General features: G+C 43.3%; 1 protein-coding gene across 4 annotated transcripts; it reads left to right on the top strand.

Annotated features, from left to right (window-relative positions):
- The first annotated feature begins 426 nt into the window (after nucleotides 1-426).
- Nucleotides 427-26,868, top strand: LOC106574021 (cytospin-A). Of its 4 annotated transcripts, XR_001321476.2 has the most exons (12): nucleotides 4,062-4,613; nucleotides 5,847-5,956; nucleotides 6,883-7,743; nucleotides 7,942-8,015; nucleotides 15,655-16,217; nucleotides 16,670-16,766; nucleotides 16,961-17,027; nucleotides 17,158-17,330; nucleotides 22,898-23,014; nucleotides 25,624-25,683; nucleotides 25,800-26,378; nucleotides 26,473-26,868. XR_001321476.2 is itself a non-coding variant. In XM_014149773.2 (11 exons), exons 2-11 carry the CDS (start codon nucleotides 5,917-5,919, stop codon nucleotides 25,887-25,889), a joined length of 2,142 nt encoding a protein of 713 aa, XP_014005248.2. In that variant the 5' UTR covers nucleotides 427-467; nucleotides 5,847-5,916; the 3' UTR covers nucleotides 25,890-26,454. The 4 variants fall into 4 exon arrangements, 3 of the variants coding, with proteins under 3 accessions (XP_014005248.2, XP_014005123.2, XP_014005046.2); XM_014149773.2 differs by lacking the exons at nucleotides 4,062-4,613; nucleotides 26,473-26,868 and adding an exon at nucleotides 427-467 and having other exon boundaries at nucleotides 25,800-26,454; XM_014149648.2 differs by lacking the exons at nucleotides 4,062-4,613; nucleotides 26,473-26,868 and adding an exon at nucleotides 2,528-2,568 and having other exon boundaries at nucleotides 25,800-26,454.
- The last annotated feature ends 717 nt before the right edge of the window (nucleotides 26,869-27,585 follow it).

Genomic DNA, 27,585 nt, shown 5'->3' with positions numbered 1-27,585 from the left:
GTGATGACACCAGTTGTGTTACTCCTTTCTGCTGATAGAATTGTCGCTGATGCTCAAGCTAGCCTCTGTTCTCTTCTTATCTCCACACAGCTGTGCCCTTGAAAGATACGAAAAGAACCGGATGAACCAAAAACTGTGGTCACTCTGAGGCTCTTTGTCTTTGGCCGCGTGACCAAGTTGCTCAGAAAATAGAGGGGAAACACTGGCTTCTTCTTACATGAGAGAAACAGACAGTGGAACTGTACAGGTTTACGGCTCATACATAACAAAGTTTGTAATTTTGCCACCAGACGGTAGTCAGGTGAACAGTGTTTCCTCCAACACATTGGTGCAGCTGGCTTCCGGGTTAAGCAGGCGGGTGTTAAGAAGCGTGGTTTGGCGGGTCATGTTTCGAAGGACGCATGACTCAACCTTCTCCTCCTGAGCCCGTTGGGGAGTTGCAGCAATGAGACCATCGAAAAATGGGGGTAAAATCAGATTTTTAAAATGTGTATATTGCCTTGTAATTCCATTAACAGAAATACATCTTTAACATATTTTCGCATAGTAAAATATAGTACAGTACAATAATGTAAAGTGAAAAGTAGAGTAAAGTATATTGTATTGTACGGCGCTCTGCTGTGCTGCGCTGTGATGTCCAAACTTGTGAAACATGATAACATTAATATCCATAATTATGCTTTTCTTTGAAGTACAGATCAGGACCATGATGTAATTCCGTTACCATAACTATGTTACTGGTTGTAAATACACTTCACTTACTGTAGATCAATAACCAAAATATATGTTTTCATAGCTGACACCCCATTCTTTCTGCAGACATCTTTGAATCTTAATTTGGAGCAGATATGAGAGTTGTTGGAGAATGTGGCAGCTTAAACACCTGAGGGAGATTTTTCTGTAATTTCATTACCTAAATTTGCATCTGCACAATTCTTCCACTGTATTTGTTTTAGGACATCTTTCAATGGAAATTGTTAAAAGTAGTCCTTGTGCATGGTTGTATCAGTGATTTGTTAAACTTTGAAATCAATGATTTTTGTTTGGCATACATTTTAAAGTTAAAAAACTGAGTTAAAATAGAATTCCGTTATCGTGGAATTGCCCATGTAGAATAACATCTTGATGTTGATGTTGACTGATTTATTCCTTCCATACGGTTTCCTGTGGAGGCTAAGGCTCTTTGGCTGTATAATGAAGAATTGGGCATGAAACAGCAATGAGTCATTACTTCTACATCAGCTCTGTTAGCTGTGGTCAACAGAGCAAACACAGTGCCTTCAAAAAGTATTCACACCACTTGGCTTTTTCCACATTTTGTTGTGTTAGTCTGAATTTAAAATTGACTTGAAAATGGTTGTCTAGAAATGATCAACAACCAATTTGACAGAGCTTGAAGACCTTTGAAAAGCTGTAATCACTGCCAAAGTTCCTTCTGCGAAGTATTGACTCGGGTGTGAATACTTACGTAAATTTGATATTTCTGTATCTCATTGTCAATAAATTTGCTAAAATTACTTAAAACGTTTTCACTTTGTCATTATGGGGTATTTATTGTGTGTAGCTGGGTGAGGAAAAAAAATAATATTTTGAATTCAAGATGTAACAACAAAATGTGGAGTAAGTCAAGGAGTATGAATACTTGAAGGCACTGTATTGCTGGTGTATCCCCACCACCACACTATCATCATCCAACTAGGTACCATACATTCTCTTAATGAACCCAAAGGTTGGAATAATGCGCTTTTACGCAGTACTAAATTCCAAATTGATTCAACTCAGTTTTACCAGGGACAAATTGAGTCATTAATTATATTTAAGGAGGAAAAGTTCACTGTGTGTGACAATATAAAGCCAAGTTTGTGAGTTCTACAACCAAGGAGTGTATTCATAGAGTTGGGTTGTTTTTATTCATTCATATTCTTCATATAGATATATTACGGATATTTGGTTGTTCATTATATTGCGTGACAAAGTATTTTTAAATGTTTTATTTCACCTTTATTTAACCAGGTAGGCCAGTTGAGAACAAGTTCTCATTTACAACTGGGACCTGGCCAAGATAAAGCAAAGCAGTGCGACACAAACAACAACACAGAGTTACACATGGAATAAACAAACGTACAGTCAATAACACAATGGAAAAAAGTCTATATACAGTGTGTGCAAATGGCGTGAGGTAAGGCAATAAATAGGCCATTGTAGCGAAGTAATTACAATTTAGCAAATTAACAGGAGTGATAGATGTGCAGATGATGATGTGCAAGTAGAAACAGTGTGCAAAAAAAGTAAATAAAAACAATATGGGGATGAGGTAGGTAGATTGGATGGGCTATTTACAGATGGGCTATGTAAAGCTGCAGCGATCGGTAAGCTGCTCAGATAGCTGATGTTTAAAGTTATTGAGGGAGATATGTCTCCAACTTCAGTGATTTTTGCAATTCGTTCCAGTTATTGGCAACAGAGAACTGGAAGGAAAGGCGGCCAAAGGAGGTGTTGGCTTTGGGGATGACCAGTGAGATGTGCGTGCTACGGGTGGAGTGCGTCCTTCTGGAGTGCGTGCTACGGGTGGGTGATGTTATCGTTAAGTATGGCTGTTGATACTCTATCAAATCAGTTTGTGAAATCCAGTGGCAAGTTTTGCATGTAAATCTTGGTGGGGAAAACTCCCAATATTATCAATGCATGATAGTTAAATGGATACATGAAACGCATCCTAGCAGGCAATTGTTACATCTATTTTCTATGCAAACGTTCTAAATGTTGACTAAAGAAATCACTGGACAAGTTAATGGAAACTGTAGCTTCTGAAATCAGAATTATGGTTCTGTCGCCATTCAACACACCTGTCCGAATCTCCATCTGTCCAAATTGCAAACCTGAATTGGGAGATTCCAAGGACAGAGTGACTGGAGAGGTTCCATCATTCCAGGGTTTCAAACCACAGGAGGTTGGTGGTACCTTACTTGGGGAGGATGGGCTCGTGGTAATGGCCGGAGCGGAATTCCATTTGCTCTGTTCCATTCTCCCCTCAGCAGCCTCCACTGGTTCAAACCACATAAAAGCTCCTCAAGCTGCTCACAGCATGGGTAGGCAGACCAGAGATGGTATAGAAAGCGAGACATCCCACTCCCTCATTTGTTCTGCCACTCTGGTCTGATTATTGCCCTAGCCCTGCGAAGGGGTGTTTTTTTTCTGGTTGTGGAGGGGCGGATGGGGCGAGTGGGGATGGGACAATAAGTAGACCAGAACCATCTGTTCACGCGAGAGAGGGAATGGCCGCTTACACAGACCGGAACCTTGACAATTTTTGTTCAATGGTAAACAGCCTGAGTGAACTATCTTCATTTATCCACCATCTTTGACCAGACCACCATGAGAAATACTTTATGATAGATAACATGGCACTCCTTTTTAGCTTTGTACAAACCATCCTGATCTCGCGAGCTTAGGTTCTGTTTCGTGAGACCAGGATGATTCATACGAGGCTAACTCTTTTTAGGGCCCAAGCCAAGTTGGCGTGGTCTAAACCAAGTTTTTTTTTTTCAAGTTTGTATCATTTTGTCATTTTTATTTTGTCAGGCACTGTAAATAGCCTAATTCCCGTAGAGACCTGGAACTTTCCATATTTTTTTGTGAAATAAACCAATGATGTAGGCCCAGGCTACCGCTGCCTCCATTCCAATGCTTTCAAGCCTCCAAGTCTAATGCTGGGCCAACCTTACAGGCGCAGGCCTACCCCTACAACAGGATTCACCAATATATTTAATTTTATATGATTATACACCTGAAATACTTAATAAGATACCACTAGATCAAAAAGAGGTGACGACTCAAAAGGCTATAACAGAGTTTCAATACCCAGAGGCGCAACATCGCAAGTTTTCCGGGAACGCTTGGGAAGCAGACCAGGTCGGGGTTTTGTGTTTGATAACTCAATAAGAAAAGTGAAAAAAATCTTCCTTCGTTCTTAATTTTCTCGAAATCTAAAGGCACAACCTAGATTCAAGCCAACGTCTTAAGTAGTTGAACATGTCAATTACTCCAGCCTCGTGAAAGTGAAAAACGGACACCTTTTCATCAAAACGACTTTATATTGAAGGGGTGCCTTTGAGTTGACATCTTGTACATGCGCAGTTCGGAGCGTGACGACCGTTAGACCCGTGTCTGCGCATGAGATTTGCTAGCTATCTTCATACTGTACTGTATTCGGCTATAATTCCATCTGGTAGGTTGCATGCCGTAGGACAGCCCAACTATGCTCCCTAGTGGTCAAGGCCAGAATTTAAAAGACATCAGAGAAGAATGGATCAAAGTTAGGCCTGTATAAAGTTGATAAAGATGCATTCAGTTCTGTTATAAAATAATCACATGACATATTGGGTGTTTTCATGAGAGAAATTGGAGTTTATGTCTACTCCACCGAGAACAAGTGGAGTTGGTGCACTTGGCTACTTCGTCCCGACTCTTTCGTTTTGCTCAACACCACCGCATTGACAAAGACGGATCCAATGCGCGGTAGGCTACAGAGGGAAGAAAGGACAACACACGGATTATATTTCCACGAGGAGGAAAATAAATCGATTAAAAAAAGAAATTATTCTGCTTTAAAGGTTGTGTATAGTTACTTTTTTCGCTGAGTAAAAAGTTTGATGCATGCGTCACTGTTTGGAAAGAAAGAACATATCAGCCAACTTCTTTTGAAACTGGTTTTGTGTTTGTAGAACAACAATGTTTGCTTTTGTAATTCCTTGGATAAATAGGTATGTTTCTGAATAGATATTTTTATGGGACGACTTGGGTTGCCCTCCTAGGCTACATTAATTAGGTTAAGGTGCGGTTCTATAAGTGTAGGACTACATGCATGAAACTTCATTCGTTTTTTCAATCCAATTTAAAATCTCGATTAAAGGCCTTCGTGTTCATTTAAAATGTGAGAACAATGCAAACGCCCAAAGCCATTGAGGTTTGAATGATCTCCATCATTAATTTGGTGTGAGTACTGCCAGTGCCTCATGTATTGGCACTCTCCTTTGGACTGATGTTACACACTGACACGATTCGACAACCTAACATAGGATACCAGCACAGATTTCTATTATTATTATTATTATTACTACTAATGTAAATAGACTTATGTCTAGTGTCTTCTGTAATTAAAATGCATGCACATTTACCATGGATATGATATAGTTTTATCTGTGCTAATGATAAGACGTTGTGGGGTTCTATTCTGTCTCCTGGTATATTCCTCTCACTAAAATGTGTTTTATTTTGTTGTAGGCTTTGATTTACACCACAGGTACTACACCAAATTCAAATGAACATTCAAATGAACATGGCGTAGATTCTAGGGTGTGTAATGTTTAGTCTGGATGCACGATCTCTCTGTTTTACTGATCATTCAATATGCTAGACTAGAGGGTCATGTTCAAATGATTGCTTTACTTGTGAAACAAATTAGCCTTTTTCCATTGCTCTTCTCTAATCATATAAAGTGATTAGAGAAGCACTATCACTGGCTTACCACACACCCTGCAGCCTCTGCAAAAAAATCAACTGCTACATTTTCTCTCAGCCTCATGCCAAAATGTGTAGAATGGCATGATATTAGCTATGTAACTGCACATTTTTCTTTTTGCCCCGTGGCCAAATGTGTATAACTGTTGGAAGTTTATTTTCCCCCCAGACCTTGTGGGGCCCCTCAAATGTGTTACGCCACTGAGTGCTATGTGTATGATTAGAGAAGTGATGACCGATTCATTGGTGCATAATTTCCCTTGTGGAACATGACATAATTGTGCAGTGTCATATTGGAGATGAATCCTACTGATTGTTGTGTGCAGGTCTCCTCTGCAGCCTCTGCTCTGTCCTGACTGAGAGCCACTGGTGTGTTGCCCACTTTCCCACTGCATCATGGGTACCTTCTCCAGCAAGGATGGCCATGGACCCACAGGTACCCTCTGCCCCCCAACAATACACACACACACACCTCACTTAATTAACCTGTCAACCACCCTTGCTGGGCTGAACAAGTCTTTATTGACTTTTCTTACAGAGAACAAAGACAGCATACCTTGAGACTCACATTCATATTTAAGCTTTTAGTCGACGGTGGAAAGACCGAAAGGAGACGGGAGGGGGGATGGACAGAGACTGACATGAATAGAGAGGAGGAATGAGACAAGAAGAGGGGAAGAGACAGGAGATTGGGGATCACAAAGTGTGTGTGTGTGTGTGTAAGCCAGAGGGTAGGAATCTTGGCTTGGCTGGGCTCATTCTCCTCGCGTCCTCTTGTGATTCGTCAGGCTCTGCTGCCCCAGCTGTGATGAATCGGCAGAATTCCCCAGCTCTGCACAAGGGCAACGGCTTAATCATGGCAAGCCTAATGCTGGTGGACACACACACACACTAGCACACTATGGCTTGGAATAGGTGAATAAAAGGCAACGGTGGAAGTGGGGAGTTATGGCCCGGTCACTCTGTATTTGATGTGGATTGATATTTACCTGATCATGATGCATCACTTTCAATAACTTGTTTAGTTGAACTCTATCAGTGATAATATCCATTAAACCTAGAGAAGATCTGTTCAAGCCAAGGACAGAGGAGGACGGGGTCAGTGGTGGTGTAGATCAGCAGCACAGAGCAGAGGAATGTGTCTCCTGATGAGCAATTGCCCATTCATCCTGAATGACAGCCTGGGTATTGTACGGGGTTAATGGTCTGGTTTAGTCATCCTGGCAGCTCTGCATGCCCAACCAGTGACCACTGCACTCAATCTCTCACACTCTCTTTGTCAGTCAGCCTGTCTCTCTGACCATCTGTATGTGTCCCTCACTCACCCTCACACTCGTGCGTCGTTGCTCTTATTCTCTCCAGGGCCCAGCTTGGATTTGTTCCAAACCCCTCCTACTTCTCCAGTGACCTCCACCCTGCCTGCTCTCACTCCGATCACACCCTCTACACCAGGCCAGCCGGCAGCCCCAGTACCAGTCACAGCCCTATCCCCAGCACCAGTCACAGCCCTATCCCCAGCACCAGTCACAGCCCTATCCCCAGCACCAGTCACAGCCCTATCCCCAGTACCAGTCACAGCCCTATCCCCAGCACCAGTCACAGCCCTATCCCCAGCACCAGTCACAGCCCTGTCCCCAGCACCAGTCACAGCCCTATCCCCAGTACCAGTCACAGCCCTATCCCCAGTACCAGTCACAGCCCTATCCCCAGCACCAGTCACAGCCCTAGCCCCAACTCCAGGCCCAGCACCAGTCACAGCCATAGCCCCAGCTCCAGGCCCAGCACCAGTTACAGCCCTAGCCCCAGCCCTAAGTGGGAAGAGACTCCTGCCCGTCAGCCCAGGCTACTCTGTGATTGGTCCTGGGTTTATCTCCCTGCAAGGAAGGACAGGAAGTAATGAAGCAGTGCCTAAAGGGCGGGTTGTGATGGGGTGTAATGGAGGCCCCATCAGGTCTAGTCCCAGGATCCCTGTACCTCAGGGGAAGAGCTCATCGATGAGCCCCACCAAGACTCCTTCATCCCTGGGTAGCTCCCTGTCCTCGGCCAGCCCGATTAGCCTGGTCAGCCCCTCGGAGCAGAGCAAGAAGGACAGTGGGCTGAGCCTGACCACGCTGGAGCACCATGGGGCTGCAGACAACCAGGGTGAGATTGAGAGGCTGGTGGAGGAGTGTAGGACAGCACTGGGTCTCAGTCCCAGTCAGTATGCAACACTAAACAGCGCAGGTAAGAGCAGCACATCATGTACATAAACATTACCACTCCCTCTTTATAGCAATGCCTAAAATAATCCCCCATTATGAAATGCATGATGTCATACCTCTGAATAATATGAATAACTACTACCAAATGCATCTTTCTGTCCTCCCCCCTCTCTCGCGCTTACTCTCTTTCTTCTTTTTCTCCCTCCCCTCCCTCTGTCAGATGTGTTGAAGCATCTGCTAGTGGAGCGCCAGGAGTTGACCGCTGAGGTCCAGAGTCTGCGGGAGACCATGCAGGTGAGAAACACCAACAAGACATCCCAATAAAAACTAAACTGACCTCAGGACAGGAGATGGCTGATTTTACATAATGTAACCCTTCAGCTTCAGTCTAGTTCCAGATCTGATTTAGCCAATTCTTCTGACTATTGTTGTCATGCCATGTAGCACATTTGGTATAATAACAAAGGAGCACTGTAGAGAACAGTTGGCTACAACACAAACAGATCTGGAGTGAGGCTCATCATGGCTACAAATTTAGACAGTAGAACATGACAGATTATTTTCCTATTCATCTAAGTACTGAAGCCCAGGTGTGTTTTTAGGTTGGGGAAACTACCTTCAGTTTTAATCAAATCAAATTGTATTAGTCACATGCGCTGAATACAACAGGTGCAGACCTTACAGTGAAATACATACTTACTAGCCCCTAACCAACAATGCAGTTAAGAGGCAATGCAAACAGTCTGGGTAGCCAATTGGTTAGGTGTTCAGGAGTCTTATGGCTTGGGGGTAGAAGCTGTTTAGAAGCCTCTTGGACCTAGACCGCTTGCCGTGCGCTAGTAGAGAGAACAGTCTATGACTAGGGTCTTTAGGGCTTTCCTCTGACATCGCCTGGTATAGAGGTCCTGGATGGCAGGAAGCTTGGCCCCAGAGATGAACTGGGCCATTCGCACTACCCTCTGAAGTGCCTTGTGGTCAGAGGCTGAGCAGTTGCCATACCAGGCAGTGATGCAACCAGTCAGGATGCTCTCGATGGTGCAGCTGTAGAACCTTTTGAGGAACTGAGGACCCATGTCAAATCTTTTCAGTCTCCTGAGGGGGAATAGGTTTTGTTGTGCCCTCTTCACGACTGTCTTGGTGTGCTTGGACCATGTTAGTTTGTTGGTGATGTGGACACCAAGGAACTTGAAGCTCTCAAACCTGCTCCACTGCAGCCCTGTCAATGAGAATGGGGGTGTGGATAAGTTTAGAAATGTAAACAGGAAATGACACCACCCTGAGGCAGCGGTCAGGGCTGGGTTTCACCGCTTGTAACATCTGAGTTCAGGAGATAACAACAAAAGACCCTGTCATCTCCACCCAGAAATGGATCAGAGCAAGGGCCTCTGGGAGACATGGTCCTGCTAATAGGCCTCTTCCTGCCCTAGACCCATCCTGAGAGGCCCAGGAGGAAATGCTCTGATATCATTTTGCCCCCCCCCCCTTGCCCAATGCACAATCACAGGTTCCTGTGTTGAAAGGGCTAGATGGTGTGTAGAAAGACAAGGTAGGGAAGATGGAAGTTTAAATTCTTTGAGTGTTGCTCAGACAATCCAAAGAGGCTCCCAAGAGATTCCAATTCAGATTCCATTTTTTTTCTGGTAATTTCCTGTCAAAGCCCATTCCAAACCTTGACCCACCATAATTATTATTCTTTCCAGGGGCTCACAGCTTTCCCTGATCTGCTATAGATTGGGAAGATGGAACACAAGCCCCCCTCCCTCCACCCCTCTCTCTTTTCCTACCATCCTCTCTTTTTCTACTTCCTTCCATCCCTTTCTATCATTTCCTCTCCTTCCCTGAACTCTTCAACATATCTGTAGGGGCCCAAGGCAGATAGACCGAGCTGGGGAAAGCCAAGAGAGACGGGCTAAATATTAAATTCAGTGTTTCTAACACTGTTGACTCAGTTGTGTAATATAAGTGATAAAAGCTTTAATGAACTTTCAGAGAGAGACAGATGTGTGGAGGAGGAGGGCTGTATTCAGCTGTCGGAGACAAAACTTGTTTTGTTTGGTGGCGTTAGGGGGAAAGAATGGAGAGACTGACTGACTGTATTGTTGTGTGTGTGTGTGTGTGTGTGTGTGTGTGTGTGTGTGTGTGTGTGTGTGTGTGTGTGTGTGTGTGTGTGTGTGTGTGTGTGTGTGTGTGTGTGTGTGTGTGTGTGTGTGCTAGAGAGAGAGAATGGGGAGAGATCAGACACATTGAGAGTCTTGGCTGAGATGTGGGTGTCGGGCTGCAGTGTTTCTCCTTTCCCTGGGCCTCGCTCTCTCTCTGTGCCACTCTCTACCTCTCTCTTTCCCAGGGCCTCACTCTCTCTCCCTGTGCATCTCTCTACCTCTCTCTTTCCCTGGGCCTCGCTCTCTCTCCCTGTTCTTCTCTCTACCTCTCTCTACCTCTATCTTTCCCTGGGCCACGCTCTCTCTCCCTGTGCTTCTCTCTACCTATCTCTCTCTACCTCGCTTTCTCTACCTCTGTACTAGAGGTGGACTGATTAGGATTTTGTTTTTTTATGATGCATTGACTATTTCTCTCTACCATTTGTATTTCATATACCTTTGACTATTGGATGTTCTAATAGGCACTTTAGTATTACCAGCCTAATCTCAGGAGTTGATAGGGTTGAAACCATAAACAGAGCTGTGAAGCAAGCATTGCTAAGAGCTGCTGGCATACACAGTAAAGTTTGAATGAATGCTCACGAGTCTGCTGCTGCCTACCACTGCTCAGTCAGACTGCTCTATCAAATATCAAATCCTAGACTTAATTATAATATAATAAACACAGAAATACGAGCCTTTGGTCATTAATATGGTCAAATTCAGAAACTATAATTTTGAAAACAAAACGTTTATTCTTTCAGTGAAATACCATATTTTATCGAATGGGTGACAACCCTAATTCTAAATATTGCTGTTACATTGCACAAACTTCAATGTTATGTCAGAATTATGTACAATTCTGACAAATTAGTTTGCATCGAGCCAGGCGGCCCAAACTGTTGCATATACCCTGACTCTTCGTGCAATGAACGCAAGATAAGTGACACAATTTCCCAAGTTAATATTGCCTGCTAACATGAATTTCTTTCAACTAAATATGCAGGTTTCAAAATATATACTTCTGTGTATTTATTTTAAGAAAGGCAAAAGATGTTTATGGTTAGGTACATTCGTGCAACAATTGTGCTTTTTTTGCAAATGCGCCTTTGTTAAATCATCACCCGTTTGGCGAATTAAGCTGTGATTCAATGATAAATTAACAGGCACCACATTGATTATATGCTACGCAGGACAAACTAGTTAACCAAGTAATATCATCAACTATGTGTAGTTAACTAGTGATTATGATAAGATAAGTTTAGTGCTAGCTAGCAACTTACCTTGGCTCCTTGCTGCACTCGCGTAACAGATGGTCAGCCTGCCACGCAGTTTCCTCATGGAGTGCAATGTAATCGGCCATAATCTGCGTCCAAAAATGCCGATTGCCGATTATGAAAACTTTAAATCTGGCAATGTTAACATATGTTTCCCATGCCAATAAAGCCATTAAATTGAATTTGAATTGAGAGAGAGGAGCCCTGGGAAAGAGAGTGAGGTAGAGAGATGCACAGGGAGAGAGAGCGAGGCACAGAGAGAGGTAGAGAGATGCACAGGGAGAGAGAGCGAGGCCCAGGGAGAGAGAGAGAGAGAGGGGTAGAGAGTAGAGGTTGACCTCTACTCTCTACCTTTCTCTCTTTCCCTGGGCCTCGCTCTCTCTCCCTGTGCATCTCTCTACCTCTCTCTACTTCTCTCTCTCTACCTCTACTCTCTACCTCTCTCTTTCCCTGGGCCTCGCTCTCTCTCCTGTGCATCTCTCTACCTCTCACTCTCTACCTCTCTCTCTTTCCTTGTACCACTCTCTCAATTCAAATTCAATTTAAGGGCTTTATTGGCATGGGAAACATATGTTAACATTGCCAAAGCAAGTGAAGTAGATAATATACAAATGTGAAATAAACAATAGAAATTAGCAGTATAAATGACACTCACAGAAGTTCCAAAAGAATAAATACATTACAAATGTCATTGTAACGATGTACAACACTGGTAAATTTGTAGTAGTAGTGATATACAACATTTCATTATTTTCTTTTAAAAACAAAAAAAATACAGAAAGAAAATCAAACATTTTAAAGTTAAAGTACAAAAGGGAAAATAAATAAGCATAAATATGGGTTGTATTTACAATGGTGTTTGTTCTTAACTGGTTGACCTTTTCTTGTGGCAACAGGTCACAAATCTTGCTGCTGTGATGGCACACTGTGGTATTTCACCCAGTAGATATGGGAGTTTATCAAAATCGGGTTTGTTTTCGAATTCTTTGTGAATCTGTGTAATCTGAGGGAAATATGTGTATCTATTATGGTCATACATCTCTCTCTGTGCCTCTCTCTCTCTCTCTGTGCCTCTCTCTGTGCCTCTCTCTCTCTCTGTGCCTCTCGCTCTCTCTCTCTGTGCCTCTCTCTCTCTCTCTCTGTGCCTCTCTCTGCCTCTCTCGCTCTCTCTCTGCCCCTCTCTCTCTCTGCCCCTCTCTCTCTCTGCCCCTCTCTCTCTCCCTCTGCCTCTCTCTTTCTCTCTCTCCCTCTCTCTCTCTCTCTCTTTCTGTGCCTCTCTCTCTCTCTGTGCCTCTCTCTCTCTGTGCGGCAGGTAGCTTAGCAGTTAGGACCATTGGTCCAGTAACCGAGCAAAGGCACTTAACCCCAATTTCTCCTTTTAAGTCACTCTGGATAAGAGTGTCTGCTAAATGACTAAACTGTAAATGTACCTCACTCTCTCTCTTCTGTGCCTCTCTCTCTGGACAGCTGATGGTTCCTCTCTTACCAACCCTCCCTCCTTCAGCACAGAAACTACAACAATTACTTCACAACTGTTGCTCCTGTCTCTTATCCCCCCCATGCTAGCCTCCCTGTCTCCCCCCATTTATTGTGCCTGTCTGTGTAGTTGGATGGTGGGTGGGCTGATCCCGAGGATTTAATAGCTCTCAGGTCTGCTCTGGGATCAGTTCCAGGTGGACAGTGCTGCAGATTTCCTGGAATGAGCTATTTGGTTTTGGCTCCAAAAACTCAAGAGGCTAGGGTTGAACATGTTTACATGCCAAATGAAGGTTGTGTGTCAAATTTGCAATGCGTAATGGTGGAGACTGGGGAGAAGGTAGATACCGTGTGTGTGTGTATATGGGAGAGGTATAAGCAGTATGTCTTCTCTCTAGGTGTGTGTGTGTGTGTAGTGTGGGTGAGTGTATCCACAGGCCTTGTAAGTAGAGGGACTGAGCCAGTCTCTTAATGAGTATCAGAGTGTATGGGAACTGGTTGTTCAACACACCCCAGTGAATGTGGAAAGCTGCAGAGCCACGGCAGAGTGAGGATGTTTCCCCAAGTACGCGTTAGGGAGTCTGGGTGTGGACGTAAACTGAGGCGTGGGGACAGATGGATGGTTCTTTCTCTCTCTCTCACACGCACAAACGCACACCAACCGAGATACACACATCTGGAATAAGCTTAACACTCCCGGAGAGACTGTGCATGAATCAGTGTATGAGAGTCAGCATCTGTGCATGTGGTGGGTCACTATGTCAGTACCTCAGGGATGTATAGAGGGAGACAGTGTGTGTCTGAGGGAAAATCAACAGTGTTATCTTTGAGTTAAGGAGTGTCCCATCCTGTTTCCCTTCTAAGACATACCCTAGTTGGACAGTTAGTTAGCTGTACAGACAGGATTCAGAGCATAGGCTACTAAAGAATGTGGTGGTTTAGACTAATGGTTTCCCACGTTGTCCTTTTTCTCCCATCTGGCGTTATGAGTTGCATCATGTGTACTAATAAAAAGTAGTTTGTCTCTGCTGCCATGACAAGGCAGTTTAAACTCTGTGTGAGGCTGTGTGTTTGTGGCTTTGAATCAAAGAATGTAGGAACGGGTTGTTCAGTGTTTGTGTGGTTTTACATGCTGTAAAGTTTGTGTTCGAGAGAGGGGTGAACTTCACTTTATGGCTGTGTTCGAAGGGAAAAGACAAAGAAGGGAGGTGTGTGTTATCGAGAGGGGGTGGAAGAGAATTTGTTCTGTGTGTCTCCAGTGACTGCATAATTGGCCCCAGCTGTGGTCTTGAGTCGCTGGTCAGATGAGGAAATGAGTTGGCTCCAGTTTCTCCGTCTCTTCTCCACGTCTCTATCCATTCTTCATTTAATTACCAAACGACCCAACTCCTCCACACTCCCACGTTACTCTGCGGGTCACATTGCAATGTTCACGAACTGAGTCCATCTGTATGTTACCTGACTGCTTTGGAGCTTGTTAGTCCTCTATTTCCATCATTATAGGGATGTCTGCTCTCAAAAACTTTTCTCAATATGAGAGCTTGGGACTAGAAGATTCTATCTGCAAAAAGATGATTCTGAGATAATTGGCTTTAAATGTCCAAGTCCTCATTGGAATGGTTTCAGCAATTTTTACATTGTATTATTTAACTAAATTAATTGGGGTATTTTGAGTACTAAATAGGTAAAGAACAAAGCTACAGTATGTCAGTAACTCATTTGGACACAGGAGATGTGAAGAAAACATGGTTGATGTTTATTGGGACTTTACCTTGGTGCAGTTCTATCATTGCAGATGAGGTTAGGGGAGGAGCCCACTTTAGAATTTTGAGATCCACAGTCTGGTTTTGATTTGAGGACTTGGTGTTGGTATCCACCCTTCTCATGAGGTAATAGCCTGATGCGGGGGTAATTCAAGATGGCACCGATAGACATGGTCGCCCTGTTCCTATTTTCTAGCCAACTTTAAGCATTTCAATACACCCGCGATAACATATGCTAAATATGTGTACGCGACCAATAAAATGTTATTTGATGTTTATTGGGATGAGTCTTGTCCTGGAGGCAGAATTAAGTGATCCTCGCTAGATTGGCCAGCTGCAAAGTCAAAATTGTCTATATTGTACATTTTCATGAACTTAAATGTGCTTTTTGATCTTAAATTATGGTTAGGGTTAGCATTGTGGTTAAAGTTAGGGTTAGCATTGTGGTTAAAGTTATGGTTAGGTTTATAATCAGATGGTATGACTTTGTGGCTGTGCCAGCTAGTGACCACTCTGCAGAACTGCCCCCAGAACAAAAGTCATGATGAAAACCGCTAACCTGCTGTTTCCTTTGAAATGTAGCAATAATGCTCTGATTTCCTTTCCCTGTTTGAACTTGATACATTTCTAAGGAAACATATACAATAATCTCAGTGCATCAAAAACCCTTGGGAGTAAGAGCTGTTAACACTACATTCCAGGTTAGTGGATCTGATCTGAGCACCTGAATGGGGCCAGGGCTATTTAAATCAAAATACAATTTTATTGGTACATACACATTTATCAGATGTTATTGCGGTGTAGCAAAGTGCTTGTGCAAAGATGCTTAGGAGCTAGAAGCAGAGCTTCCATGTCTGTCAGCGCCACTTAGAACAACCCCTTGGCACAGGGTCCCGATGTGGCTCATTTCATTCCCTAGTGCCACTCCTCTAAACTTGCAAATGCTTGCCTCTCATTCTGTCCAATATTTGAGTCAGATTATGAATGCCAAATGGATATTTGATCACTAAATAGCTCATAGTCTCTAGAGGCCCAGTGCTGTGTATAATGTGATGCTGGCAGACAAATTAATATGGAAATGATGTCATATGAAATCAAAGATTAAAGGCTTGCACCCTGGGTGTGAATATAGAAATAAACTTTAAGACCGAATTAGTTAACTCCAGGCCTTGAGCTGCAAACTATACATATGTTTGTTCCAGCCCAGCACTAACACACATGATTCAACCGTTGGATTGTTCTTCATAGTAGCTAACTGTTAGTGTCTTTCTTCCTGCAGACGGAGCGAGTGGAGTGGCACCAGTTCCAGTCTGACCTGCAGGTGGCGGTAGCAGTGGCCGACCGGCTGAGGGCCGAGGCCGAGGAGGAGCTGAACGCGCTCAGAGCGGCTCAGGTGGATACAGAGCGGGAGCTGGAGGCTGCCCAGCAGAGACAGAAAGAGACTGATGGGCAGCTGGTCAGCCTGAGAGGAGAGCTGAGGGAGAGCAGGCAGAGACTGGTCCACCTCACCCAGAACCAGGGACCAGGACAGGCCCAGGCTCAAGCCAAGACCCAGGGCATGGAGAGGGCTACTGGGGAGACCAGCACACTAGAGACCCAGGAGGGGACACACCGGGGAAGGGAGAGGGGGATCAGCAGGTTTGGCCGAGGAAGAGGAGATGACAAGATGGAGAAGAGGAGCCAGGAAGAAGGGAATAAGAATATAAGTGTGAAAGAGGCTCGAACGGACACTAAGGGCGTGGCCAACAGGTACTTGAGGAACGTGACCAATGAGGAGAGGAGTGGAGAGGAAGGTTGTAGCATGAGGGAGACACGGAGGATAGTCACACAGGAGAGGGCAAGGTGAGTACCACGATGACTTCCTGTTTGTATGATTTCAACTATACATGAACTTACGCTCAGCCTCCTGCTTGTAATGAAGGTAATGAAGGTTAATGTCCATGATTTATATAGCTGGGTATTCTAACAAAAAGCAATCCAGACCGATTTTGGACTGCTGTAATGGAACAGAGATTAACAGGCAGGGCACTTGAGGACATGGATTTGTAAAAACAATGTTAAAACTGTGATCTACTACTACGCTTTCAGTTAGATTATTAAAAAATAATCATTATTATCGGGTTTTGATATATTTTTTAAACATGAACTGAGAATAAAGTGTATCAACAACAGTTGGCTTTGCTCTCATGTCTGACCCCTGATAAGTTGAACAACAAATGGGTTTTCTCTGCTCAGTGTGGCTGCGTGAGTTGAGTTCATCTAATAATAGCAACATATATTTCTTGATTTCACAGAAGCCTTTCCAGACTACCCGCATCTTCAGACTCCCCTGCTGTAATGAATGGAACATCCCAGTCCAATACTGCCACAATAGCTGGATCTACAAACAAGGTGAGACCACTTAAAAGTTGGGGTCTAACTGCTTGTCTGTGTGTCATACCTCAGGAAATATTTAAAGCTATTACTATTCCAACCGGTGGCATCATTGCGTTAGTTAGTGTGTTTTCTGATCTACTAGAATTTGAAAGGAATGTATGCTATGTTATTGCGTAGGAATATATATACTGTATGGTGTATCCTTTCAGAACCAAAGCCAAACCAGAGGAAGAAAAGGGCTAGAATGGCAAGACAGCTGGTCCAGCACTCACACAGGTGTGTTTCTGTGTGTGTTCCCCAATCACACGTGTCAGTACGCTCACCATTCAATGTTCCTCTGTTGCTCTTATGTCTAGTAACGGAAATGAGGTAAATCCCTTTCTATTGGCATATATGTGTGTTCCAGGGAAACAGGAGGAGGCATTGAACCAGTACAACTCTGCCCTGGCAGAGCTGCCCCCTAACACGACCTCTAAGACCAGGTCTCAGGATGGCTTTAATCTGCTGCTACGCCGCCATGGAGGCTCCAAGAGGAACTCTCTTCTGCGCTGGTGTCAGAGCCGCACTCAGGGCTACAAGGTAACGTGTGTGTGTGTGTGTGTGTTAGGGTTGGGCGATGTATTATGATAGCATCGTCTTTCTGTCAGAGCAGCTCACAGATCACTGTACCTGTACATAGCCCATCTGTAAACAGCCCATCTATCTACCTCATCCCCTTACTGTATTTATTTATTTATTTATTTATCTTGCTCCTTTGCACCCCAGTATCTCTACTTGCACATTCATCTTCTGCACATCTACCACTCCAGTGTTTAATTGCTATATTGTAATTACTTCGTCACCATGGCCTATTTATTGCCTTAACTTACCTCATTTGCACTCACTGTATATAAACGTTTTGTTTTCTTTTGTTCTACTGTATTATTGACTGTATGTTTTGTTTATTCCATGTGTAACTCTGTGTTGTTTTATGTGTCGAATTGCTATGCTTTATCTTGGCCAGGTCACAGTTGCAAATGAGAACTTGTTCTCAACTAGCCTACCTGGTTAAGTAAAGGCGCTTTACAGGGAAGACATGAATATGACAGAAGACTACGCTTCATCGTTTTATGCATGGCTTTCTCCCGATCAAACAATGAATGAAACAGCGATCCATCTCAAAGTTATTTCTATAGCTTAAAAACTTAAGGTAGTGATTAGTGCCTTTTGAGGTCAGTTTGGTTTCGGTTCGATTATAAGACAATTATCACGATTTTGGGTTTCAGCGATTTTATTTTTATTGAAATTGTATCATTATTATAATTATTTTGTATATAAACTAAAAAAAAAAGAAACGTCTTCTCACTGTCAACTGCGTTTATTTTCAGCAAACTTAACATGTGTAAATATTTGTATGAACATAACAAGATTCAACAACTGAGACATAAACTGAAGAAGTTCCACAGACGTGACAGAAATTGATTAATGTGTCCCTGAACAAAGGTGGGGTCAAAATCAAAAGTAACAGTCAGTATCTGGTGTGGCCACCAGCTGCATTAAGTACTGCAGTGCATCTTCTCCTCATGGACTGCACCAGATTTGCCAGTTCTTGCTATGAGATGTTACCCCACTGTTCCACCAAGGCACCTGCAAGTTCCCGGACATTTCTGGGGGGGGGGGGAATGGCTCTAGCCCTCACCCTCCGATCCAACAGGTCCCAGACGTGCTCAATGGGATTGAGATCCTGGCTCTTTGCTGGCCATGGCAGAACACTGACATTCCTGTCTTACAGGAAATCATGCACAGAACGAGCAGTATGGCTGGTGGCATTGTCATGCTGGAGGGTCATGTCAGGATGAGACTGCAGGAAGGGTACCACATGAGGACATGAGGGAGGAGGATGTCTTCCCTGTAAAGCACAGCAATGAGATTGCCTGCAATGACAACAAGCTCAGTCCAATGATGCTGTGACACACCGCCCCAGACCATGACGGACCCTCCACCTCCAAATCGATCCCGCTCCAGAGTACAGGCCTCGGTGTAACGCTCATTCCTTCGACGATAAACGCGAATCCGACCATCACCCCTGGTGAGATAACCACGACTCGTCAGTGAAGAGCACTTTTTGCCAGTCCTGTCTGGTCCGGCGACGGTGGGTTTGTGGCCATAGGCGACATTGTTGCCGGTGATGTCTGGTGAGGACATGCCTTACAACAGGCCTACAAGCCCTCAGTCCAGTCTCTCTCAGTGGACAGTCAGCACTGATGGAGGGATTGTGCGTTCCTGGTGTATCTCGGGCAGTTGTTGTTGCCATCCTGTACCTGTCCCGCAGGTCTGATGTTCGGATGTACCGATCCTGTGCAGGTGTTGTTACACGTGGTCTGCCACTGCGAGGATGATCAGCTGTCCGTTCTGTCTCCCTGTAGCGCTGTCTTAGGCGTCTCGCAGTATGGACTTTGCAATTTATTGCCCTGGCCACATCTGCAGTCCTCATGCCATCTTGCAGCATGCCTAAGGCACGTTCACGCAGATAAGCAGGGACCCTGGGCATCTTTCTTTTGGTGTTTTTCAGAGTCAGTAGAAAGGCCTCTTTTAATGTCCTAATTTTTCATGACTATGACCTTAATTGCCTACCGTCTGTAAGCTGTTAGTGTCTTAACGACCGTTCCACAGGTGCATGTTCATTAATTGTTTATGGTTCATTGAAGCATGGGATACAGTGTTTAAACCCTTTACAATGATCTGTGAAGTTATTTGGATTTTTACAAATTATCTTTGAAAGACAGGGTCCTGTAAAAGGGACTTTTCTTTTTTTGCTGAGTGTTATATATTATTACTTTTTACATTAAATGCACTATGCGTTATGTAGGTTGAGTGCTGTAACAAAGAATAAAACAATGAATAAAAGTCCCATGGTAGTGACTGCCCATGACTACTGATGACTTATTAACCATAATTTAGTCACAGTACTTTAATCAAACATTTTAGTTATTGTGGATATTACATTTGTTTTATTTGATGACATTATCTGGCCCAATTTGCCCAGCATCGTCCGGGTTTGGCCGGTGTAGGCCGTCATAGTTAAGAACAACTTCTTATTTACAGACTTGCCTAGTTAACTAAAGGTTAAATATTTAAAAAATAATAATTCCATTCCTAGTCATGTCATATCTATAGAGCTGCCGGCTATGCTTTCTGACAAAATCACTATTTTGTACTTCTTCAAAGTAAATAAGGCATACTTTTATGACTGCTGAATACCAACTATCAATCACTTAGTTCATGTATTTTCAGTGAGGGAAAAAATATTTGATCCCCTGCTGATTTTGTACGTTTGCCCACTGACAAAGAAATGATCAGTCTATAATTTTGATGGTAGGTTTATTTGAACAGTGAGAGACAGAATAACAACAAAAAAATCCAGAAAAACGCATGTCAAAAATGTTCTAAAATGATTTGCATTTTAATGAGGGAAATAAGTATTTGACCCCTCTGCAAAACATGATTTAGTACTTGGTGGCAAAACCCTTGTTGGCAATCAGAGGTCAGACGTTTCTTGTAGTTGGCCACCAGGTTTGCACACATCTCAGGAGGGATTTTGTCCCACTCCTCTTTGCAGATCTTCTCCAAGTCATTAAGGTTTCGAGGCTGACATTTGGCAACTCGAACCTTCAGCTCCCTCCACAGATTTTCTATGGGATTAAGGTCTGGAGACTGGCTAGGCCACTCCAGGACCTTAATGTGCTTCTTCTTGAGACACTCTTTTGTTGCCTTGGCTGTGTGTTTTGGGTCATTGTCATGCTGGAATACCCATCCACGACCCATTTTCAATGCCCTGGCTGAGGGAAGGAGGTTCTCAGCCAAGATTTGACGGTACATGGCCCCGTCCATCGTCCCTTTGATGCGGTGAAGTTGTCCTGTCCCCTTAGCAGAAAAACACCCCCAAAGCATAATGTTTCCACCTCCATGTTTGGCGGTGGGGATGGTGTTCTTGGGGTCATAGGCAGCATTCCTCCTCCTCCAAACACGGCGAGTTGAGTTGATGCCAAAGAGCTCCATTTTGGTCTCATCTGACCACAACGCTTTCACCCAGTTGTCCTCTGAATTATTCAGATGTTCATTGGCAAAATTCAGACGGGCATGTATATGTGCTTTCTTGAGCAGGGGGACCTTGCGGGCGCTGCAGGATTTCAGTCCTTCACGGCGTAGTGTGTTACCAATTGTTTTCTTGGTGACTATGGTCCCAGCTGCCTTGAGATCATTGACAAGATCCTCCCGTGTAGTTCTGGGCTGATTCCTCACCGTTCTCATGATCATTGCAACTCCACGAAGTGAGATCCTGCATGGAGCCCCAGTCCGAGGGAGATTGACAGTTCTTTTGTGTTTCTTCCATTTGCGAATAATCGCATCAACTGTTGTCACCTTCTCACCAAGCTGCTTGGCGATGGTCTTGTAGCCCATTCCAGCCTTGTGTAGGTCTACAATCTTGTCCCTGACATCCTTGGAGAGCTCTTTGGTCTTGGCGATGGTGGAGAGTTTGGAATCTGATTGATTGATTGCTTCTGTGGACAGGTGTCTTTTTTACAGGTAACAAGCTGAGATTAGGAGCAATCCCTTTAAGAGTGTGCTCCTAATCTAAGCTCGTTACCTGTATAAAAGACACCTGGGAGCCAGAAATCTTTCTGATTGAGAGGGGGTCAAATACTTATTTCCCTCATTCAAATGCAAATCAATTTATAACATTTTTGACATGCGTTTTTCTGGATTTTTGTTGTTGTTATTCTGTCTCACACTGTTCAAATAAACCTACCATTAAAATTATAGACTGATCCTTTCTTTGTCAGTGGGCAAACGTACAAAATCAGCAGGGGAACAAATACTTTTTTCCCTCACTGTACTTCACAAAGAAACTGCTGTCTGTGTCCCCTCTTGATCGCACAGATCTGACATTGTAGTTAGTTTAGCGTAGAAAACTTGATAATTATGTAGAATATTGGCCGGTTGGAAACTACAACTCCCTACTACATCGCACAGTTTAGGCAGATGATCTGATTTATCTGTAGAGAAACTGCAGCAAAATGTGCCATTGAGCTCACAGAGAAAAAAAAAAGTACGAAATGGAATTCAAGTAATTGAAATGACGTCAGTCAATTAGTTGTTTAAAAAACATTTTGGTTAATCGCTCAGCACTAGTAACCAGAGGACTAATAATGAGAGAGAACAAACAATATCAATAGCCTATAGAAAAATCTAATGACAAGTTTAACTTTAGACAGAAATTATCCATGCGGCCCGGGAAAATCCCTCCGTCCGTCGTTAAACCAAATGGCCAATAACCTATCCTCCTACTAGGCTGATAATAAAAGCTTTAAGAAAAATGTAAGAACCGTATCTTATTTCCTAAATATTCTAGTCTGTGTTGTTAAAAAAGAACAAGAAAAGTCTATAGCCTAAGTCTAGGCATACTGTAGGCTATTTTCAACCACAGCTTTATGAAAGATGGAACAAACAATATTATTTATTTTTCTATTTTATGATGCAAATAAAGCAAGAATAATCCAGTTCTGAAGACTATAGACTGCTTCTATCCAGCACTTGATATAGTCCTGTAACCTAGAGCTCACTACTGTAAGACAGCTGTTCCTCATCAGTCACTGCATCATCATGTGCGCGCCACAGACGTGCGCACACACACACACACACAAACTTTTTCTGCTACTCCACCAGAAAGGAATTCTAGAAAAGATTTGCCATTGTCTGCACTTGGCCTCTGCCCAGGCTTTCAACAACATTATCTTTCGACATGATTCGTCCAGTTTGATTCGATTTCGCGCTACAGCCCAATAGTCATTTTAGCAGATTTGTATTATTTATTTATTTTAGTAGGGGCGATAGCATCGCTCATCACAATGTTTTATGGGTACATAATCACGATATGACAAAGGTTGACTTCGCCCATCCCGTGTGTGTGTGTGTGTGTGTGTGTGTGTGTGTGTGTGTGTGTGTGTGTGTGTGTGTGTGTGTGTGTGTGTGTTGAACAGGGTCAGGAGAAAGAATGCTTTGGGACTCTGATTTAAAGAGAATGTTGTCCAGATGTTATCAGTCAACACTCATTATGGTGGTGTCTTTACCCTTTCTCTGCCCCTCCTCACTTTCTCTATTGACAGAATATTGACATCACTAACTTCAGCAGTAGCTGGGCGGATGGTCTGGCCTTCTGTGCTGTGTACCACACCTACCTCCCCTCACACATCCCCTACTGCACCCTTAGCCCTGACAACAAGGTGGGTAATACTAGGGCTGTGGCGGTTATGAAATTATGTCAAACGTTGATTTTCATCCAAATCTACCGGTCTCACGGTAATTGAGCGTTAATTAACATAAACACGTTTAGCATCTCCAGGCTTCCATGCATATCCTACAAGCTACTGATGCGGACTTTTGGAACATCTACATCCATTTAATGTTGCCTAGACCATCACAATAAATCCATTATTTATTTTAGACAGGTCTAAAGAAACATGATATGAAGAAAATGTTGTCTATTTCAAAAGAACACAATAGCATATTCTGAGTTGTCCTTATGTTAGGCTCTGATGTTGCTATGTCATATGGCTGTGGGCTACACTAGTTCATTTAGCAGACTTGCTTAGAATTCCATGGTATTATTTTATAGTATGAAGAATACAATTGAACATAGCTGGAAAAAAAGAAAGTATATTTTCCCCAAACGATTTCCAGATGGAGTGTGCACGTGCGGCTATTTTGTGTTGAGTTGTTTACAAGGAAACAGGTCCTCTATATGCTTAATTTAGAGTTAATTATGTAACTTTAGTTGTGATACAAATGTTAGGCTATATGTTTAGGTGTTTAGTACATTCTAAGACTGCATGATGCGACTCTAATGATGATTTGAAAAAAGTTGCATGAAAGGCATGAGCTCTGCTCTATTTCTTGCGCAGGCTGCACACACTTCATCAGTCTCTCATTCGCAATTTGACAAGCACTTGATAATATTCTCACCCATAAGACAAATCTTTGTTTAAAATTGTTTTATTTAGATCTTGTCTCATCGCTACAACTCCCCAACACCCGCCCGCTTAACCTGGAAGCCAGCCACACCAATGTGTCGGAGGAAACACCGTTCAACTGACGACCGTGGTCAGCCCGCCACGAGAAGTCGCTAGAGCATGATGTGCCAAGAAAAGCCCCCCCCCCCCCTGGCCAAACCCTCCCCTAACCCCGACAACGGTGGGCTATTGTGTGCCCCCCATGGGACTCCCGATGCAGTGCCTTAGACCGCTGCGCCACTCGGGAGGCCCTCCATCAGACTATTCTTAATCTCATATGGTCTTTACATATAGTTTACCACGTTTTGTATACACTGAGTATACAAAACATCAATAACACCTTCTCTTTTCATTACATAGACTGGCCAGGTAAATCCATGTGAAACCTTATTGATGTCACTTCAATCAGTGTAGATGAAGGGAAGACCAGTTAAAGAAGGATTTTTAAGCCTTGAGACAATTTAAAGCATGGATTGTGTATTTGTGCCATTCAGAGGGTGAATGTGCAAGACAATACATTTATGTGCCTTTGAATGGGGTATGGTAGTAGGGTCCAGGCGCACCGGTTTGTGTCAAGAACTGCAACGCTTCTGGGTTTGTCACGCTCAAAGGTTTTCCGTGTCTATCAAGAATGATCCACCACCCAAAGGACATCCAGCCAACTTGACAACTGTGGGAAGCATTGGAGTCAAAATGGGCCAGCATCTCTGTGGAACGCTGTCGACACCTTGTTGAGTCTATTCCCCAAAGGCTGATCTGAGGGAAAAATGGGGGGGTGCAACTTTTATATTAGTGTACACTGAGTATACCAAACATTAGGAACATCTTCCTAATATTGAGTGCACCCCCCCCCTTTTGCATTCTATGTATGCCAGGTGGTACCCCTGTTGTAAAGGGGATTAATGTGCTTAATTTCAATAAATATAGCAGTACGAGAAAGCTGGGATCCTCTTTTAAATAGTGGTCAGTCAAAACTCTGTTTTCACACGCGATTGCTCAATGACTGGGCTTATAAGAACACATTTCACTAGTCTCTGTAGGCTATGTGCTCTGATCGTGTTCCAGGGGTCCTAGGCCTATAGACCACGTTTGGAGTTATTTGGCCACTTTAGTTGTGATACAAACCTTATCTAAATATATAGGCCTATGAGCTAGGCAACATGATGCGTGCAACTATGATTTGATAAAGTCACAAAAAGGTCATCTCTGTTTCTTGTCTGCAAACGCTGGGCATCATTCACAAGTGATAATACATCATTCAGAAGTGATATTGTCACCATCACACTATTCTCAATTTCGGATTTTCTTTAGTTTTGAAATTAGTTTTCATATAGAATGGACCATTATCATGCACCTGTCGAACAGGAGCAGGGGGAAAAATACATGGCATCCTTATGCACTTAAATAGCGAATGGAGGATGCTTTTCCCGTGGTTAATTTTCATGCCAGCCAGGTAGACTACTCCTTTTGTAAGGCAAAGCAATGTGCATTAATATTAGGAAAGTAGAGAAATAAATATAGTAGGCCTTGCCTATAGAAAGCTGATGGGATACTCCTCTTTTTAATAGAGGCCATCAACTCTGTTTTCTCATGCAATTGCATAGCTTATAGAAATGTGGCGCAACATGAGTTCATGGGCTCTCATGGAGAAGCCTAGTTATTGTGACTAAACGATCACATGGAATTTGACTGTGGTCATGACTCGTGAACGCTGGTGTGGCGGTAGTACGGTCACCGGAACAGTCCTAGGTAACACACACATGCATTGCACACTCACCCAGTGATTTGCCTGTCAGACATGGTGCTGCTTCTTTTATCCATAGAGCGAGAACCTCAGCCTGGCATTTAAGACGGGAGAGAATGTTGGAATCACAACATCACTGGTGAGTCTCAGTTAATCAGAACTTGTGTTATTTAAAGACTTTCAAGTTTGTTGTATGCTTGTATGAAAAAACTCAACAGTGAATGCTGCAGTATTGAAGTCATCTGTGTTTTACAGACCATGGAGGAGATGCTGAGGGCCGGAGGACCAGACTGGCAAAGAGTTCTGGGATACGTGGAGTGCATGTACCGTCACTTTGAGATGTAACGCCCAGGACTGTGTGCTTGAGGGAAACATCGGCGGGAGGTACAGTTCACTGCTATTGGTGGAAGGATGGGGAGTGTGAGTCACTCCTCTACTAGCTGATATGGTCATTGATTGCCATGTAGAGAAAGTTAGGCTTTGTTGGCACAACAGAGCCCCCTTCTGGTCAAGAGTGCAGGTGCAGGTTGCTGTAAATGTCTACACTGGGACCCCATCAGAAGGTTACACAAAGTAACTGATCTTATCATACCAAACCTTTGCTTGACTCCTAAACTTTTTCTCAGCAGTGCCATCTAAAGCTGCTGATCTGTGTCCAGTGCCTTTAGTACCACAGTCTTCCATTTAAAACATGTTCATGTTTTCTATCCATTTTAGCACTCTGTAAATATGCACTTTTAATAAGCACTTTGATGATTGTAATTTAAAGGATGAAGGAGGAAAAGGAGTGTATGGATGCAGTCTCCCTGTCTAGCAATCCATTGATTCTTATATGTAAGTAAAATGTGAACGCTGACTATGTTGCCAAAGATGCAGAATAAATAAAATGGGCAATATAATGCTAACAATGTCTGTTTGTTCTGTACAGTGCTGTCCAGCAGGGAGACTGAAGTGCTTTATTACAGTGACATGACTTGGGAAATCATAGGGGAGGCCTTGGTTTGTATGGTCTTTGTCTCCATCTACTGGGGTCTTCAAAGTTGACAAGTTATAGCCATTGTAGTGATTAGTACTGTGATTAAAAACAAAACAAATGTAATAATTGAAAGGTTTTTTCAAAGATTATTACAGAAGAACCATAATCACACAGAGACACACACACACACACACACACACACACACAATGACCGACTAAGAAAATATCCCACCCAGCTGCTGCCCTCTTGTCACCTGTATTAATCTGTTCCCAGGTGGTAATGGAAAGATCACGTCCATTTATTACATACAGTTGAAGTCGGAAGTTTACATACACTTAGGTTGGAGTCTTTAAAACTCGTTTTTCAACCACTCCACAAATTTCTTGTTAACAAACTATAGTTGTGGCAAGACGGTTAGGATATCTACTTTGTGCATGACACAAGTCATTTTTCCAACAATTGTTTACAGACAGATTATTTCACTTATAATTAACTGTATCACAATTCCAGTGGGTCAGAAATGTACATACACTAAGTTGACTGTGCCGTTAATTTTCTGGAATTTTCCAAGCTGTTTATGTCATGGCTTCAGAAGCTTCTGATAGGCTAATTGACATAATTTGAGTCAATTGGAGGTGTAGCTGTGGATGTATTTCAAGGCCTACCTTCAAACTCAGTGCCTCTTTGCTTGACATCATAGGAAAATCAAAAGAAATTGTAGACCTCCAGAAGTCTGGTTCCAAACGCCTGAAGGTACCACGTTCATCTGTACAAACAATAGTACGCATGTATAAACACCATGGGACAACGCAGTCGTCATACCGCTCAGGAAGGAGACATGTTCTGTCTCCTAGAGATGAATGTACTTTGGTGTGAAAAGTGCAAATCAATCACAGAACACCAGCAAAAGGACCTTGTAAAGATGCTGGGGGAAACATGTACAAAAGTATCTATATCCACAGTAAAACGAGTCCTGTATCGACATAACCTGAAAGGCTGCTCAGCAAGGAAGAAGCCGCTGCTCCAAAACCGCCATAAAAAAGCCAGACTACGGTTTTCAACTG

The sequence above is a fragment of the Salmo salar genome, chromosome ssa01 (genome assembly GCF_905237065.1).
Source record: "Salmo salar chromosome ssa01, Ssal_v3.1, whole genome shotgun sequence".
Taxonomy (NCBI): Eukaryota; Metazoa; Chordata; class Actinopteri; order Salmoniformes; family Salmonidae; genus Salmo; species Salmo salar.
The sequence above is the reverse complement of the archived record's forward strand: the minus strand, read 5'-3'. Positions and strand labels throughout refer to the sequence as shown.